Here is a 19,009-nt window from a genome sequence, read left to right on the forward strand (position 1 = left end):
TTAGGAGGCCATGAGGGGTTAGTGGGAGTAGGTGGTGAAGAGAAGTGGCATCCCCTTGTGAAACTACTTGAAAGGGTTTTATGGGGGGTGGGTTAGGAGGCTGCGTCTTCTCAGTGGGCTGTAAATTGCTGCTTTCAGCAGACATGTTCAGCTGAATGTGGAGTTCAGCATTCTTAGCCTCATTTGTATCTGCCCCAGTGCTGCATCCATGATTTAGCATCATTTGACTTTGCAGGGTTGCATGTTTAATTGGTTCTGCAGCCCTTATTATCAAACTGTGGCTTGATCCTTAGCCCTGTCAGATTAGCAGCTGTTAGAAAAAAAGGACTCCTTTATAACAGCCATAGATTTTCCACTCATCTGTTTGGGAATTCATAACTTTCAGTTTGTCGTTTGCTTGGTGCACATTCTCAAAGACCATCAGAAGCAGCCGCAGCCCATGTCACAATCTTTGAAATCAACATTTTCATCATGTACTTGGACTTACAGCACCTTGCTCACCACCTATGCTTCATCCTGGGACAGGGAATTTGAGTGATCTGGGTATCACTATGTGCCGGATTATCAGTTTCCCCTCCGCTCCCTCTATAGGAAGGTTATCAGGATGCATCAAACATGCCTCCCATTTTTGAGGGTCTGTTTCCTGGGGTCATTCTTGGTAGCAGTTACCGCGTCAGTCGTGACACACTTGAGTAATTGAAGGGACTCGAACAAAGGGACTATTTACTAAGCTGTTGTGGTCAGAGTGACAGAAGCAGCAGCAGCAGGGCGTGGTGAAGCACCCCTTCTAACAGTGTTTGGAAGCCGTACCACTCCCAGGCCTTTAACTGTAGCTGTGGGAGAGGGGTCACCTGGTGGGGACTGTGGCCTTGGGTGGAGAAACCGCTGCCTGTTAGAAAGGGAGGAGGAGAAGTAAATACCTCCTACCCTTCCATCTCCTGCTAGTGCCTCGCATTGGATGAACCCAACCAGAAGCCAGAGGGCAAGGGCAGGAGGCAGGCTGCCTCAGTGTGAGGTCCACAGAGGCCCGCCTTCTGGGCCGTGGCGGGGGGAGAAGCGTGGTGTTGGATCTGGAAGGGCAAATGGGGACCATTTAGCACTCTTGCCAGACTGGTATTTCTGGCCCAGATTTGAGTGTGCCCCTTGAGTGCTGGGCTCTACACTTAACCGCCTGCTGTCCACGTAGGCTGAGATGTCCCCTGGGCACCTTGTGTGGACAACTTATCCTTCCCCCCCAGGTCTTTCTCCCTCGTCTGTTCCTGATGCCACTTAATGTCATATCTTAATGTCCATTCCGTAGGGAAGGCCTGAGGCGTGATGTTCTCCTTTAGTTCTGCTCCTCCGGACCACGCACGGTAAGGCACAGTAGGCTTTCAAGCGCGTACGTAAATGTAGTACCAGCAGGCCCTGCCACCCCCTGGATCCACATTCTCAAGGGGCAGGTGTGGCTAGTGTAGCACCATAACCTTCACCCTCTCATCATGTCTGCTGCAGATGGAGCAGAGTGCACTGGTGTGGGTCCCGGGGCTCCTGGACAGGGCTCACCTGCCTTTGAAGAGCTGTGGTTCCACTTGCTCTGATTGCTTAGCAGAAGAGCACTGTGCCTGGAAGACAAGGCTCTTGTCAAGATGGTGCCGTGGTCTAGTGGAGGTGGGGGGAGCTGCTCTTCTGGGGTTCTAGGGTACTCTAACTTGTAACAAATGCTGCACCCTACGCTTAGGAGGGGACCATGTTTTCTAACAACTAATTTAACTGCATATAAATCCTTCCTGACTGCATTTCCAGCAGCAAATCCAACAAAGTAGGCTTTGAATCATCTCAAAGGAACCACCTTTGTAATCAATTAAATTTCATTATACCTGATTATTTGATGTCTGCTGGTAGATATTTGAAATCGTTACTTGAATATAATTTATTTGCAACTGTTAGATCAGTCACAGTGACTTCCTGAAATTAATCACCGAGGGAACCTGGCAGACTAACCCTTTAAAAAGTATTAATTTGGTGTCAGTGGAGACTGTGGGCTACTGTGTGTAGCAAAGGTGACATCAGTGTGACATCTTGAGCCCTTTGTCCGTGGGTGGGATGATATAATATTAGCATAATTGTATTTGTTTTGTATGAAGATCTACTGTAATATCTCTGACCAGGGGTCCAGTGCCTAAGAATTATCCATAGTTGTTAAAATGCAGCCTAGCACAGTGGGTAAGAGTCAGGACCCTGGAGCCAGACAGCTTGGCTTCATATCATTTAACCTGTCTGTGTGACAGTTGCCTCACTTGTAAAATGGGGGGTAAATAATTAGCTTACCATACAGGTTCCTAATCTGAAGCAAACTTCACCTGTTCATCTTGGTGCTAGAAGCTTGAAAACCATCCTCTGAAAAACCCTGCTCTTAAATCCATCAAACTAGAGTCCTTTTAGTTGAGAGTTAGCCTTTAGTCCATATGAGCCATGGTGTATAAACTCCTGGAGTTTCTTAGTAGAAAAGAAGGTAGATGGGATGTAAATGTTTGATTGTGACTTAGCTATTGACAGGGACGTAACAGAAACTGTGTTTCTCACCTGGGCTGAGACTTATGATCAAAGGTAAATTCCTGGCAGAATAAGCATAAAATGGGTTCTGTGAGCAAGGAATGGCAAATCACGGTATTTTTAAATCATTTTGCTAATTTTTTTTTTTTTTTCTGTTGGTTAAGGTTGCATGATGGAATTTGAACATTACCTCAAGAGGTTTTATGTTTTGGATTAGCTAATTGTGTTTGTCCTCTGCTGACTATTTCTTCGGACTCACTTTTTGGTGTCCTTTTGAGGCAGTAAACTCAAAGGGATTATACCATGGACTACAAGGAAAGCTGTCCAAGTGTAAGCATTCCCAGCTCTGATGAACACAGAGAGAAAAAGAAGAGGTTTACTGTAAGTATGTAATGTAAAGCATATGGAACAAAATGGAACGTAGAGAATATTTCCAATTCTGCTGTTCTTCCTTAACCTAGAATGACCTCCCCAGACTTTGCAGATTTTACTTAATCTTTCAAATGATATATCCTCCACAGTCTTCTCTGTGTACTCTAATGGAATACAATTTCCTTTTTTAGTGCAGAGTTTTGCCTGTTTACCTCTCCCTTTGGAGAAACTTGTGAAACTGTCTGATAGACCATCTCACCAGAAAATGTGCATACGTGTGGTTCTGTGACACATCACATCTCAGGGGGTCAATGGACTCCAAAAGTCATTGATCCCATGTGAAGAACCACTGTCTTGAAATTTCCACAGTATCTTTCTTAAGACATTTGTCATTTTCTATCTCCATTTTAAAAATATTTTTAAATGAGTATTCTAACTCATTTTTTCACCATAAAGGTAAAGTCCATTTCTAATTTTACTTTTTATCACCATGGTATCTACTGTAGGACTTTATAAAGAATAAGCACAATGAATATTTGGCTGAGTCAGTGTATCAGTGACTGCTATTTGGAGAATAGTCACTTTTCTAATTAATGTAATGAAACGTATTATATTTAGTTCCAGTAGTCTTGTTAGTATATACAGAGATCTGCTGTCCTCCTCTCCCTGAAAAAAATGTCATTTATCGTGTCTGTAACTGATCTGGCCTTCCTTGTAAGGCCCCACCCACTGAGCAGTGTGAAGAAATTCATTTAACCCAATTCTGTTCAACAGTTTGAGCTAAAATTTAAGCAGTTTTTTTTTTTTTTGCGGTACGTGGGCCTCTCACTGTTGTGGCCTCTCCCGCTGCGGAGCACAGGCTCCGGACGCGCAGGCTCAGCGGCCATGGCTCACGGGCCCAGCCGCTCCGCGGCATGTGGGATCTTCCCAGACCGGGGCACGAACCCGTGTCCCCTGCATCGGCAGGCAGACTCTCAACCACTGCGCCACCGTGGAAGCCCTAAGCAGTTCTTTTAAGTAAAAATGCCCAGCCTGTCTTCATTGTGCTCTCTTTCTCTTATTTGAACACACACTCCTTCTCCAACTTAGCATCATGGTTTGTGGCAGGAGAGGTGTCCCCTTTCACAGTGTTTGTTCAGTTGATGACTGACCTCATGGTAGCCTGCTGAAGGCTTGGCATTCTTGTCATCGTCTAGATCTTTGCCATTCCAGGTGTAGAGTGACTGGTCTGGCAGACATCCAGCTGTGGTTGACCTGCCAGTCCTGGGCATTTTGTTGGCATCCACTGCTGGCATCTGCAGTTGATGAACTGATTTGTGATCTGCCCTTTGTTGGCTTGGCAAGGGTCGTGGTGACTGACTGCTGACTCAGCTTCCCCTTGGCTCGTGATGGCCGTAGACCCCACTGAAGCTCTGCGTGCCCTCCACCTTCTCCTGACTCAGGTGGTCTACCCTGGTCTCTGACCAGGGGGTCACCTGGCCCCTGCCAACTGAGTGCCATGACAAGTGACTTTCAGCTCAGGTCCATGTCACATGGGAGTTGAGGAAAGCTGAGGAGTTAAACTAAACCCTTGGACCACCCCACTCTGCCTTCTTAACTCGGTGGGGTGGGGCCCCCCAATGGTGGTTTTCTCCCAGAGCCTCAGACAAGGAGCTGGAAACAGCCCTTCTGTCTTCTGTTCTCCCTTCCTTAATAAGCATACCTCCACACCCTGCATAGAAGCCCGGAGCAGAGAGATTGCAGTGTGTGTCTGGCCATTTGCCTCTCCTCAGATGTTGCAGCAATATCCTCAGCATTTCTTCCACATTCGTATAAGCCAGTTTTAGAAACATATTGATGGTAAACAAGAGGTCGGTATACTTAGCATAAGATAGTGGAGTGTGTGAAGTTTTCCTTCCTTCCCTCTCCTTACTTTTACCTTTGGACCATTCTCTCCTTCAAGGGCATAACCTCCTGCCAAGTTTGATGGAAGTTCATACATAGCAAATACAGGCGATGGGTTATCTCAGGTGTCCTTTTGTTTTTTTGTGGTAGAGGTATTTCCACATCTTCTGTGAAAAGGTCGAGGAGGCCTATAGTGTCACTCTTACCGGCTGTCCCCAGAGGTGTCCCCTGAGTTCTCCAAGGCTCTATCCAGATCCCCTTGTTCACTTCCTTCCTTCAGATGCTCAGATGTTGCCTTGTTGTTAGAGAGGGTTTTTCTGACCACCCTATATAAAACAGCATCTTCACACTCTGCCCCTTTCACACTCTGTCCTGCTTACCCTGTGTAGTTTTTTAATAGCAGTTATCACCACCTGACATACTTTGGGTTTATTTATGTGTGCTTTCCCTGAATTTGTTCTTTGAAGCAAGAACTTCCCTCACTCTTGTTTCACCAATACCTAGAACAGTATTTGTTGAATTGAAGTTGAATGAAAAGTAGGATTAAGTTCACATGTTAGTTGCTGATCACTGCAGTACAGTCCCCGGTCCTCAGGAAACTTGGTTCTACTCAACACAGATAGACCCGACCCCACCCAGCACAGACTCTGTCCAGCTTCAGCATGTCTGTGTATTATTGGGGAACAAAAATAGACACTGTGTTAACTATTCAATAATATATATATATATTTTTTTGCGGTACGCGGGCCTCTCACCACTGTGGCCTCGCCTGTTGCGGAGCACAGGCTCCGGACGCGCAGGCCCAGCGGCCATGGCTCACGGGCTCAGCCGCTCCGCAGCACGAGGGATCCTCCCAGACCGGGGCACGAACCCGTGTCCCCTGCATCGGCAGGCGGACTCTCAACCACTGCACCATCAGGGAAGCCCCTCAATAATATTTTTATACTCTAGTTTTCGTGTGTCTTTTAAACGACTTTACAGAGAAATGCACTGTGTTCTAGGATGTCTTGACTTAAACCAAGTCTAAATTATACTTTATATTTATCCACTCAACAAATTGTCACTGAGTTTCTTGTCTTATGCCAGGGCTGTTCTAGGCACTGGGAATACAGTGGGTAGCAAGAATGATACAGCCCTTGCTCTCAAAGAACTTACATTCTGGTGGGGCAAGACAGGCAATAAGGAAATATATTTTTTAAAAACTTAATAAGATTTATTGTACTGTTATTATTGTACTATTTCTGTGAAGTTTTGTGCATTTTTGCAAATGAGAGTGTTTTTTAAAATTTGAAGAGGTTTTGTTTTTGCCTGTTGGTATTTTATTAGAACTTACTTAATAAGCCCTTGTTCATAAATCATCCTGCCAATTAATAACTTCACAGGGCTTTATCTTAAGCTCCTGTAAATAGAGTTGCAGCAGAACTGCTTTGGCCTGGAACCTAGGTTTGGGTTCTCATCTTGGCTGTACTTGAGTGTCTATGGGAAGCCAACTTATCCCACTGGGAAGTCAGCACAAACAGTGCTGTTTGTTCAAGAATCTCGTAATCATATAAACGTAAGTATCTGATCCTTTGGTAGCAGGCCTGCTTCCAGGCCTATCTGATCCTGAATGCTGTAGGAGATAAATCTGTAGTCTCTTCCTAAAAACATGGCTCAACTTTTGTCAGCACCCAGACTAGGTTCTTTTTCCTCTACTTCTGCACTCTCTCCCATGGGAGCAGTGTCATCTTATAAACGATTCTGATATCTTACACACAGTAGCTTCCTTTAGGACAATTTGATGTCCTCTTAGTTAACACCAGAAAATCCTCTTACTGCTGTAGCTCACATAGGGTGCCTGGATGCTCTTTTTCTCTCTGCTTAAGTGAGAGATACAGGTAACTGATACAATGACTTTGTATCAATGACTTTGCTTCACTTTCCAGGTGAGACCTGATCCCTTTCTCACAGGGGGATATGGCTTTACGTTCTGGGGCCCCTCGTACTAGGGGCCTGTTAATGTGACCATAACTTCAACAATACTGCAGAATTCCTACATTATAATCATATGCAGTATCAGGGAGATCTTTCTTCACTGTATTATCTAACTATGAACTGGTGAGTGTAACTTTCCAGTCTTTTGTGGGAAAGGATAGTTTATACATATTTGTATGCCCGTCTTCTAAAATAAACCTGGTTTACTCTGTCATCTAACAGACTGTGGACAATTGTATTGTAAATATCTCTTTCCCCTAATCTTCACTGTAAAATAGTGAGATTGATAACCCAAGCCATACATCAGTGAACCTTTCCTCATATACCTGGATCCTTGTTATTTTTCTCTTTAGAAATTATAAAAGATCTTTGGGGTTCCAAATTGTTTTCTGTACATTGGTATGTTGAATTATATTCTGAGAGTATCTGTGGGACGAATTATGAGAGTTAATTCTGTATTATAACTGTTGATTTGATACTTGTTCTAGTGCATGGAGGGTTAGAAGATTTAGATTTTAGTCTCACAAGTCTGTGGACTTGGGCAAGTTACTTAACTTTGGGGGGGCCATCATTTCCTCATCTGTAATGGGGGTTGTAATATTTATTCTGCTTATTTCCTCGTAGGGTTGTTGACTGTGGTTATGTGAAATTATGTATATATGAAAATATTAAACACAGGTTAAGATGGTAGTAGGAAATCTGAGGATAAATTCTTAGTTTGAAAAATACTGTGTAAAAGATGCCCTGAAAGGAGGAGAACTAATAATTTAGTGTTTACTGTGTTCCAGGCATTCCTTTTGAAAATACTTTATCATTTCGTGGTAGTGGTTACTGCTGGGGAAGAAGAGAGCAGAATGGCATCCGTTGAAACTATAATGTTTTATTTTGGGGAAGAAAACCTGAAACAAGAATGGCCAAATGTTAGAATTCAGAGTATCTAAATAATGAGTACATGGGTATTCATTGTGTTATTCTCTGAAAACTATGGAAATATTTCATAACATTTTAAAAATAAAACACTTTTCAACAAGATAAAATAAGTGTTTCAGTTGATATATTTCTGTATCTTGGAGAATCACATATAAATAGTAATGTCTAATATCAGTTTCATGAGTATGAAAGCAGGTTATTTGCATATGTAAATAGCTAATGTGCTTTTTTTGTGATCAAATTTTATTGTTATTTTTTATTTCCACAGGTTTATAAAGTTCTGGTTTCAGTGGGCAGGAGTGAGTGGTTTGTCTTCAGAAGATATGCGGAGTTCGATAAGCTTTACAACACTGTAAGTAACAGTCTACAAGATATTTATTTAAAACAAAACACCTGAGAAAACTGGAAAATGAGATTTATTTGATAATTAAATAATACTTATATATATCAGATAAGCAGAAAAGGGTAAGGGGTTCTTCAAAACATCCTGACTTTGGAATTCTTACCAAAAAGGGTGGAGAGAGGACTGTTGAGAAGTTTCAGATAAACTATTGAAGATATGAAAACTAAATATACAGCTTAAAATACATTTCAGTGTCATAGGAGATTAGAAATAAATCCTTTCTACCTACCTTTCTAATAATTGTTAATCATCATGCTCTTTGTGGTTAAATTGCCCAACTATAAGCTTTAGGTCTGAAAGTCTGTCATAAGCCTACCTACCTTCCATGGTTTCATTCTCTGTTAGAAATTAGTCTAAGGTTCCAGATTTTAAGTAGCTAACACAGCTGAAATGAATATTGACTTTCAAAAGCCTGACAGTTACCTGAGATCATTAGTTATTTAAATAACTAAAACCTGTTTTATATATTCATAGTTCAGATATTATTTTTCATCCAGTGTTTACAGTTACAGTTTCTACCATAGGAAGCTAGAGCACCATGGTCATTTTAACACATCAGGCCAGATCTTACACAGGGACCAGTGTTTGTGGAGAGCATTGCCGTTAAGGTTATGCATACGTAGGAGGCCAGAGGACACTGCCTTTGTTGGTCATTAGAGACCCCAGGTTACTGAGACAGCTCTGGGTTCCAAGCTTTGCTTCAGTTAAGAAAAAAAAGCAATTGGGCTTCAAATCACAAATTTAAATTTCTTCTGCTCTAACAATAAATAGCAATCTCCTCATGTTGTTATTTTTAAAATAGTAGATTATTAGGCATCCTCCAGAAAAAACTGTTTCATATTTTAAAAGTTAACTTTTTCAGTTTTCTTATCCCTGTCTCTTGATTTTAAAAATAGCGTTAGATGGATATATGTCTATGGGTTATCATTCGTAAAATATTTTAAATATGGGGGAAGGTAAGCATATCTCAGTTAAGAGGTAAATTACTTCCTAAATGGGCCAGAATGATTCAAATGTTATCTAGCTGCACAACTTCCTGTGTTTCCTTAAGTCATGAAAGTTAGGTGTTAATATTTGAGTATCTTTAGTTATAAAGGTAAAGTAGGAAAGTTTATTGGGGGCACTCCTCCCACATGATCACTTTAATTCTCTTTCCATCAAGCAACCCATGTTAAGCTTTTTGCAGAAAATTCTCCCTAATGTTAGTTGAGTCTTTACCATCCATCTCCCTCATTTTTCCTGTATTTCTCTTCCTTTTTTCATCTTTTTCTTATTTTCCCATTTTCTGTGTCTTCCTCTCTTTTTTATGTAACTCCTTCCAATTCTGCCTTTTGTGGTGAGGAGCTAAGAAAAAAACAGGGGAATGGTATCAGTTGTGTTCTTTGAAACTACAGAAGTGAAGTTAAACTTGGACTGGATTTCTCCAAGTTTGAAAACACAAATTCTTTCCCTATGCTCCTTTTAGAATAAAGAAAAAAGTGAAATTTCCAATCTGTAAAATGTTAACTGTCAGTTTAAATGTGTATTTATGACTGTAGTTTACATTTGGAAGCTTTTTATTAAAAGCTTGTTGAACACATACAGAAGTAGAGAGACTAATATAAATAGAGAAGATAATGTAATGTGCCATCCATCTCCAGCAATTACCGTACACGGCCATTCTTGTTTCATCTCTGTCCCTAACCAGCCCACTGAATTATGAAGCAAATTTCAGACATCATGTCTTTCCATTTGTAAATATTTCTGTATACATCTTTAAAAAGATAAAGATTCTTTAAAAAATATACATACAGTATCATTATCACATCTAAAAATAATTAACAATAATGCCTTAATGTCAAATACTTAATGTCATATAAACTGGTTGATAAGTCTGTGAAGTGTCTTTTGTTTTGTTTTGTTTTGTTTTTTTGGTACGCGGGCCTCTCACTGTTGTGGCCTCTCCCGTTGCGGGGCACAGGCTCCGGACGCGCAGGCTCAGTGGCCAGCCATGGCTCATGGGCCCAGCCACTCTGCGGCATGTGGGATCTTCCCGGACCGGGGCACGAACTTGTGTCCCCTGCATCAGCAGGCGGACTCTCAACCACTGCGCCACCAGGGAAGCCCTGAAGTGTCTTTCTTTTAACATTGCTATAAGTTTATTTTTTTGTTTAACTTTTTAAAAAATATTTTGTTGAAATATAGTTGATTTTATGACCTGTCTATTAATCACTGTTTTCCCCTCCACCTCTCTTTCCTTTTTTTTTTTTTTTTTTTTTACAATTTTTTGTTGAAAGAAACAGGGTCGTTCGTCTGCAGATTTTTCATTCTGAATTTTGCTGAGAGCATGCTCATGGTGTAGAGTGATTAATACATTCTCCTATTTGTATTTCCTGTCAGTGGAGGTATATATATAATGTGTGTGTGTTTGTGTATACATAGTGTATGTTTGGTTGTTGTTTCTAAAACATCTAAATTTACTAGAGGAATGCAAGGATTGGTAAGACTGTGTATGTGTGGTTTTTTGACATCAAGCTTACAGTAAAAATAAGCATTTACCCATTTTTATGGCTTTACTGCCCAAATTTAATTTCTTCAGGTTGAAGTTTTTCTTTCTCTGGGGATAAGCAAATCTGAGAAACAGTTATTAATAGGAGGAAGGCTAGAGCAGAGGGTATTGAAAGCAAAATTCATCAGCTTTCTCAGAAAACAATTGTCAGTGTGTTCACTTAGAGAGAACACAAACATCACATCTCCTGAGGTAACAAAACAGTGAGTAACATATTCAAAACCTATACTCCAGGTTCTAGTCTAAGCACTTAACATAGATGATTTTCTTTAAGCCTCACAACAAATCACTAAGGTAGGTGCGAAGATTATCCCCATTTTCCAACAAGAAAACTGAAGCTCAGAGATGTTAAGTAACTTATTCCAGGTCACAAAGATACTAAGTGTTTTATTGGGACAAAATGGGATTAGTCAGACTAATGGTATTTTATTGGTATAATTTAATATTGTACATTTGATCATGATATACTTAAAGGTATGTCTTATGGCGGATTTTTTTGAAAATCAGATTGTATTTTGTTTTGGTACGTGTATACCTGGAAGACCTATAAAATTAAGTTCATGTAATGTTATGTTTTCAATTCTAGTTAAGGAAACAATTTCCTGCTATGGCCCTGAAGATTCCTGCCAAGAGAATATTTGGTGATAATTTTGATCCAGGTAAGCAATAACTTCATAGACCAGCCATAAGTGATGGTTGAAGTTCGAAAAAGTAGTTAACATATTCATTGCAGTGTATAGTAGATAACGTTACAAAGCTAATGGATCTCATGCTCTATGAAAATAATGCCTCAGGAAGGTGCTTACTGTGTACCAGCCGTTGTTTTTAAACACTTTATATGTTTTAATTCATTCAGTCCTCACAACAACCCTTTGAGGTGGGTATTATTATCATCACCATTTTATAGGTAAGGAAACTGAGGCACAGGTTGACTGATTTGCCCAGGGTCACATACAGCTAGTAAAAGTCAGATTTGGAAGTTAAATTCAAGCAGTCTGGCTTCAGATAAATCTATTGATTATTAAGGATAATGGGCAGTACTTTTCTAACCATGAAACATTTACTAAATGTGTACTCTGTACACGGCACCCTGCAGGCCTCTGAATGGGATACCAAGAAAATGTCCTATTGTTCACCCTTGGGGAGCCTGATGACACATAGGATCTCAGAAATCTGGAGGCTGTATATATGCCTGAAGCCTCAACTTCAAACTTTTTTTTTTTTAACTAGAATCTAGAAGAAATTAACCCCGTACACAAATGGCGACCTATAGAGAGATAGAAGTCTCTATCCACCAGAAATTCTATGCTGTAAAGTCATCTGTTTATGCCACAGGTGGATCCTGACATGCTATCGAGTTTCCTCCCTCCCCACCATCTTACCTCCTAAACTAATTTGCTTGTAACCTTGTAACCCATCAGACCTGTGATTCCTTATGTAGGAGCTCTCAAATGGCTTATCTTGCTTCCTCTCTACAACCTATCCTTATACCATTCCTTTTCCTGCCAGACCTTTTCACTATACCTTGTGCAGTTCTGCCTGCGATGAACAAACTCCTTTATCCTCTGTCGTCTTATTTCTTTCACGTTCTTGCTGTAATTAAAACTGAGTTCCGCACCCCCAGGGTGCTGGAATCCCCTGTAACCCTCTCAGCTGGAGACTCTTTATTCTTTTACACTTTCTGAACCTCAGGATTGGAGAGGCTTCTCGTTTCCCCTGTTCTTTTTCACTTCCCCTATTTTATGTAGACTTTTTTTCTCTTGGGAGAATTTAGCACACTTTATTATTATTGCCAGTTTGTCTTATCGGGCTGTAGATTTTATGAAGGTAGATACTGTATCTTTTTTATTTAATTATAGTGCCTAATAAATATTAGATTCTCAATAAATGTTACTTGAATACATGAATCCATTAATAAAGAGACGATTGAGTTGGCACAGCAAAGCCAGTTACACATTCCATGGATTGATTCTATCGGCCAGTGGCTTTTGTATTCTTGTTCTCTTGTTTTGTTATTAGCTGTAGAACACTATTTTCCTAGTGAAATCTGATGCAGAAAAATGTAATGTGTAGAACAAATAAAAACGGAGCTGCTTTGTTGGTGTAGCAGTGAAGTATGTCTGTGGAGCATAGGTTGAAAAACATCGTGAGGACAACATGGGGGCCTTAGAGATATTTGAGCAAAGTGGCAACATGATGTGAAACCAACAGTGTATAATGTATAGTAGGCACAGCAGAGGGAACACGAGATAGAGACTGGGAGTCTGGTTAAGGGAATATTCCAGTAGTCCTCAAATTAGGTGATGAGAGCTGCAACTCAGGTGGAAATGGGGCTAAAAATTGAGCCATGTGTAGGAAATCTTTTAATGAAAAATCTGTAAGAAATCTTGGTGATTGCTTAGGTAAAGGAGACATATAGAGAAGAGAATCAGAGATAACTGAAGTGTCAGGCCTGGGTGAATGAGAGAATTAATTAATTTGAAGTGACAGAAAGACATTTAAGAGGATTCAAACTACATGTTAGTGATTAACATGAGGCTTGAACTTGGGTTAGAGTTCTGTGGACCCCTTAGTTAAACCCTAAGATCAGAATCATTTTATCCAGGGAAGGAGGCAGAGAGATAAAGACCTGCAGCATTGCTACTTCATGGTTCAAGGCAAAATACCAGACAGTGCCCTGTGGTATTTATGTTTGGTAGATTAATTATTTAATACTAAAAATTGATTTTTATTGAAGAACATTTTGAAATCAATCCTGAGCATGTTGTATATGACTTGGCAACAGTGAAGTAGACTATATGTTATAGATTTTTGGAAAGCCTTTCATTGGGGAGATCAAATCTAAGTCATACTCAACAAACCAAAGATTGGTAGGATGTTCATTTTATTAGGCTTTGGCCAAACAGACATTCTCATATTTTGCTGGTGGGAATACAAACCTTATGAAATTTGGTAATATTTAGCAAAACTATATATACATTTCCCTTTGACCAAGAAATCACATTTCTAGGAATCTATTCTAAAGATAAACTGCATCGGAAATGATGTATGTGTGTACAAGACTGTTTATTGTGATGCTGTTTTTCATAGCAAAAACTGGAAACAACTGAAACATCCTTCCAGTATTGGAATATGATACAGCTGTAAAAAGGAACGAAAAAGCTCATTGTGCATTACTGTGGAGTGATCTCCAGAATACCTGTTTAAGTGGAAAAAACAAGGTGTGGATGTGGACAGTGTATATTTTTTGTGTAGGAAAGGATGTGAAGATTCAAAAGGAAATAATGGAAGAATAAACCAAAAACTAAAAACTGATGACCTTAAGGAGGGAGAGGCCAACTGGAGACAACAGAGGTGGATGTTAGACCTCCCTGGATGAATCTTGTGCACAGCTTTGCATATTTTAAACAATTTAAAAACAAAAACAAATGCAACAATATTGAAGTCTCTAACAACTGAAAATAAACAAGGAAAAAATATAACTGTATTCTGATTGGTGGTGAAACACATGGAGAATAATTACTTTAAATGACTTTAAAACATGGAAACTCAGCTTTATATTCCTCATGGCAAAAAAAAAAAGTGTACAAAGAAATTTTATCCTGCATTCAATAGTCTCATTGATAATATAGAGTTATTTTGTAATTATGTTAATGTCATGAGAACCAAAATTTTAAGCAGAAGAGGAAAGAGATACAAATATAAAATCAAAGATTTTAAGTAAAAATTCCTGTAATTTTAAACTTGGGAATACAGTATGAAATCATGATTTATTTTTCTCTTTCTAAAACAATACATATTTCCCAGTGCTCTCCACTGGAAATGCCTGAAAACAATAACAAATAAGTAGCAGCAAACACCCTTAGCATCCAGGTTGTAATCTCTAAATACCATTTCCCCCTTAAAGGAACCACACTTCCATGGCAGTTCCAGGTGCTGGGCAAGAAATGTACAAGATGGTCCTAGGATATCTTGGCCTGAAAACAAAGAAGCTATACAAGAATACTGACGTTTTATCAAAAGGCCACAGGGGCCCAATTGATGGGGCTTTCACTGGCCAAAGATGGGACAGTTAGAGCGTGAAGAAAGAAATTGTCCTTTTAATTTAACCTCGTGTTTGACAGCTACCATATAGAGTTTTTCCATACATCTTTCTGAGTTCTTATGCTGCAGCTTCTAAGTCCATGCGTGTCATTTTCTTCTCTTTTTTTTTTCCACTTTATGTTGGTGGTTACCAACCTCTGTAAGATAAGTTTTACATACTTGAGGCAGATTTTAAGGGTTATTTCTGCCTATACTTTTCTAAGTTAAAATTTCATTTTGAATTTAAGGATCTTTCTGTAGAGTATACACAGAATTAGCTATACTTCTATATTCTAAATAGTTTAATATCAAACCTTTTGCTGATAGGATCTTGGAATCAATATATAAATTACATTTTTTTGGTAGTTTTAAAAACAAAACAAGATTATCTTTACTACTGAAAAATAAAATTACAAAGTAACAAAACAATTGAGTTAAATAAGGGATGGGGCATATGAAATTTGGAGACTGTGAATGCTAGAATGTGTAATCATTCTGTTTGGTATTTTTTTTATTCATTCACAAACATCAGTTAAGTACATTCCAAGACACTGTGTTAAGGGCTAAGTTAGAAAAAAATTTTTACAGGCATGATGCTAGCCTTCAATGACTTACATAGAAAATCACTTTTATTTCTCAATTTTAACTTCTGCTATTTGAAGAGAAATCGATTTATACAAAATAAAAACCTATTTTTAGCAGCAGAGTTTTGGTAATACTCAGCCAATTAATCACCATTTCCAGTTGCAAGGATTTCAGTATTTCTTGGTTTCGTTTGTTTTTTGTTTTTAAGTTAGCATGATTTCAGCCACCAGTGTCATAGTGTTAATTCTTATTTATTACCTGGTAGTACATGAGGAGTTGGACAAAGCAGAGTGTCTCCATGTTTTGTAGTGAGTCTGTTTAGAACCTAAAATAGGCATTTTTTGCAGCATTTTCTTTTGGGGAATATGTTACCTGCTTTATTTTATTTATTTATTTATTTATAATAAATTTATTTACTTATTTTTGGCTACGTTGGGTCTTCGTTGCTGCGCGCGTAGTTGCAGTGAGCCGGGGCTACTCTTTGTTGCGGTTCACGGGCTTCTCATTGCGGTGGCTTCTCTTGTTGCAGAGCACGGGCTCTGTGTGCACAGGCTTCAGTAGCTGTGGCACACGGGCTCAGTAGTTGTGGCTCGCGGGCTCTAGAGTGCAAGCTCAGTAGTTGTGGCGCACGGGCTTAGTTGCCCCGTGGCATGTGGGATCTTCCCGTACCAGGGCTCGAACCCATGTCCCCTGAATTGGCAGGAGGATTCTTAACCACTGTGCCACCAGGGAAGTCCTACCTGCTTTATTTTAATTTTATAATAATTGTATTTACAGATTTAAGAAATATATATTTGTAAGTATTCCTTATTGTATATCAAGAAACATGAATTAAGAAATAACTTCTTAATCAAAATTCACTATCTTGTGCTTGTCTATTCTTGTATAACTGTATTGATGATAATTACAGTCTGATATAAATAATCATAATAGTATTGTCTCTCCTAACAGATTTTATTAAACAGAGAAGAGCGGGACTGAATGAATTCATTCAGAACTTAGTTAGGCATCCAGAACTTTACAACCAGTAAGTAATTTTCATTGTGTTCTAAGGAGGCACTGAAACCCAACCTAAGACTATTGAATAAGCTACTGATCCAGGTTTTATACATTCTGTGGAATATTATTGTGCTGTATATTTTTGTGAAATCTTCCTCAAGAATTTTTCCTCTGGTATTCTTAATCTTCTTTTCTCTCCATCAACTCAAGGCCCTAGTTATTTTCTTTCTTCCTATTGTACTTGTATTATTTTTGTAGATTAAACTTGAAAGGAATTTGCACAGTTAAAACATTTTGCTAATTATTTGATGTTATATTTATTCGTGCATTGAGAAAGCATTTCGTATGTACCTCTGTGTGCATTGGGAATAAAAAGAGAAATTAGTGTTATCCTTACCTTCCAGAGGCATAGGCTTCCAGGTACGTGGGAGAAACAGGTGTAGAAACAAGCAATTAAAGCAAAGAAAGTTTTATGAAAAAAGTCTGGAAGACAACAGAGAAAAATGTGGCCAACTCTTCTTGGGGTGGGTGGGTGTCAAGGAAGGCTTCCTGGAACTTAAAGGATGTGCAGTCATTCAAGAAAAAAGCTAGGGAGAGCATTCTAGGCCAAGGGAGCAGTGCTTGTAACAGAGTCTACAAAGAGCCTGCAATTGTTCAGGATGCTCACGTATTAACATTTCACGATGACTGGAACACAGAGTAAGTTTACAGAAAGGAGATGAAGCTGAAGGAGTTGGCGAGGGCCAGGCACACTTGCTACCACTTCTTGTGTGACCTGGGTCAGCGTTCTCTCATCCCAGACAAGGCCTTCAGGCCTTCTCAGCACAACCTTCCAGGCAGCCACTTAACACGAGGGCGCTTTCCCAGCCCTATGTGTGTCTGGTAGGCCAGCAGCTCCTGTGAAGGCAGAAGGGTGGGTCATATCAGAAATACCTAGGAAGGTGTAGGTAGATCCATGGTTTGAGATGTATTTTCATTTTGAGTCTGGTAATTGGTTCATTGGTGTTCATTATGTTTATTGTGATTTGTTATGTGCGTGTATGTTACTTATATTGTTTAGTATGTATAAAGTATTAACATTCTAAGAAGAATAAAGAGGACCAAGGAGAATATCTGGGGAACGTTTCTGCAGCTCACCTGTCTGGGTAGATGTAAAGGCTGCCTGTGGACATTGATGCAGTCATGACACTTTTTAACAGTCTTTTCAGAATCACAACATTGAAGGACTGTATTTTTAGCAATTGTCCTCAGAACGATTATTACCATTTTATAGTTCTTTATAGTTTATAGAGGGCTTCTATCTTCTGAGCAGGTGCTCTGACCTTTTTTAACTTAATTTAATTTACTAAATTAGTAAAATACTGGAGCTGGACTTCCTGTGACCAAGGTCTTCTGCCCAGTGCTCTGGGTTTCATTTCCCCTGATGCTCACAGATAGGACGAGGGTCACGGGGAGGTCCAGCACCTGCTGTAGCTCTGGGATCAGCCCCCGCAAAGGGGAGCAGCCTACTTTCCACTCAGAGCCCCCAGCAGGTGGTGGAGGAGCACAAAATTGGGCAGGATCCTTGAACTCAGGGTTCCTGTGTCTGGTGTGTTCCTTAGCAGAGAGCCTGTTATTACTTGGCTCTTTGTATAATTATTTTTAAACATTATGTCTTTTCCCTAGGACAAATTCTATGTTATCTTCAGCTTAGATCTACCCTTCTAATGTTTAACTCTTGTTATATGCACTTGAGATTACTTCGAATTGGCATATTACTGGCTTGTTTGAAATTCGTACATTGAGAGCTTGAATATGTCTCATTCTTTGACAGAGCCTCACATAGAATAAGTGTGGAATAAATGGCGGTGGTGTTTATTATTTCTCCTGGTATTTTGAACAGTGTTACTCAGAACCTCTGACAGTATATGTTAAATTCTAAGTATTCATTTTGGATCTAGAAGTGTAGTATTATAAAGATGTTATATTTGGTATTGAAATTCAACTAAAACCAATTTGATTATTTTAACATCATACTATAAAATACACAATTTTTAAGTATACTACCCAATAGATTTTTACATACATATGCACCTTGTAACTACCACTATTCTGTTTAAGGTAGAGGACATTTTTCAGCACCCCAAGGTAAATAACCAATAGGTTTTTTTTTTCAACTTAATGTTTAACTGACATTTTCTTTTTAATAAAAAGTGATATTTCACATTTTCTGGATCTCATCTGTTAATGGAACTTTGTTAATTTTCACACTCTTCATTTGAACATCAAACTGTTTATAAAATAGTACAGATTTAAGAGAGTTAGAGGAGAAGCCAATCAGCAAGTGTATCTTGAACACCATCGTTGTGTCTATTCTTATTATGTGTGGGATATGTGCTTCAAAAATAGCTTTACAAAAAAAAAAAAAATAGCTTTACTTCAATAGAGAGAAGGTTATTTTTAAGATAACTTATTAAAATTGAACTTAAAATCATTTAAAAACTCAAACAAAATATTATTATTTCTCTGACCTTTGGATAGAAGAGGCTTTTCTGAGGATATTGGTAGTGAATGATGTATTACAAAGTAAAATAATGACACATTTGATTAATAAAAACTTTTGACCTCCAAAAATTACAAGTGAAATTAAAAACCAAAAATATAAAAAGTTTCCCATGATAAAGGACAGTAGATAAATATACTTAATAAAAGAGCTC

General features: G+C 39.1%; 1 protein-coding gene across 15 annotated transcripts in view; it reads left to right on the forward strand.

The window, feature by feature from the left end:
• SGK3 (serum/glucocorticoid regulated kinase family member 3) overlaps positions 1-19,009 on the forward strand; it is a 114,619-nt gene that overhangs the window by 60,122 nt on the left and 35,488 nt on the right. For 8 of the 15 annotated variants that reach the window (XR_009536324.1, XM_060127477.1, XM_060127475.1 and 5 more), the window contains 5 exons: positions 1,301-1,355; positions 2,700-2,916; positions 7,964-8,047; positions 11,233-11,305; positions 16,266-16,341. Coding sequence is in view for 14 of the 15 variants with exons in the window: in XM_060127477.1 (XP_059983460.1) it covers positions 2,839-2,916; positions 7,964-8,047; positions 11,233-11,305; positions 16,266-16,341 (311 nt within the window). In the remaining variant the exon portion in view is untranslated. Of the gene's footprint in view, positions 1-1,300; positions 1,356-2,699; positions 2,917-7,963; positions 8,048-11,232; positions 11,306-11,876; positions 11,982-16,265; positions 16,342-19,009 lie in introns of all 15 variants that reach the window. The other 7 variants (XM_060127480.1, XM_060127479.1, XM_060127481.1 and 4 more) reach the window with 3 other exon arrangements.

The sequence above is a fragment of the Lagenorhynchus albirostris genome, chromosome 17 (genome assembly GCF_949774975.1).
Source record: "Lagenorhynchus albirostris chromosome 17, mLagAlb1.1, whole genome shotgun sequence".
Classification (NCBI taxonomy): Eukaryota; Metazoa; Chordata; class Mammalia; order Artiodactyla; family Delphinidae; genus Lagenorhynchus; species Lagenorhynchus albirostris.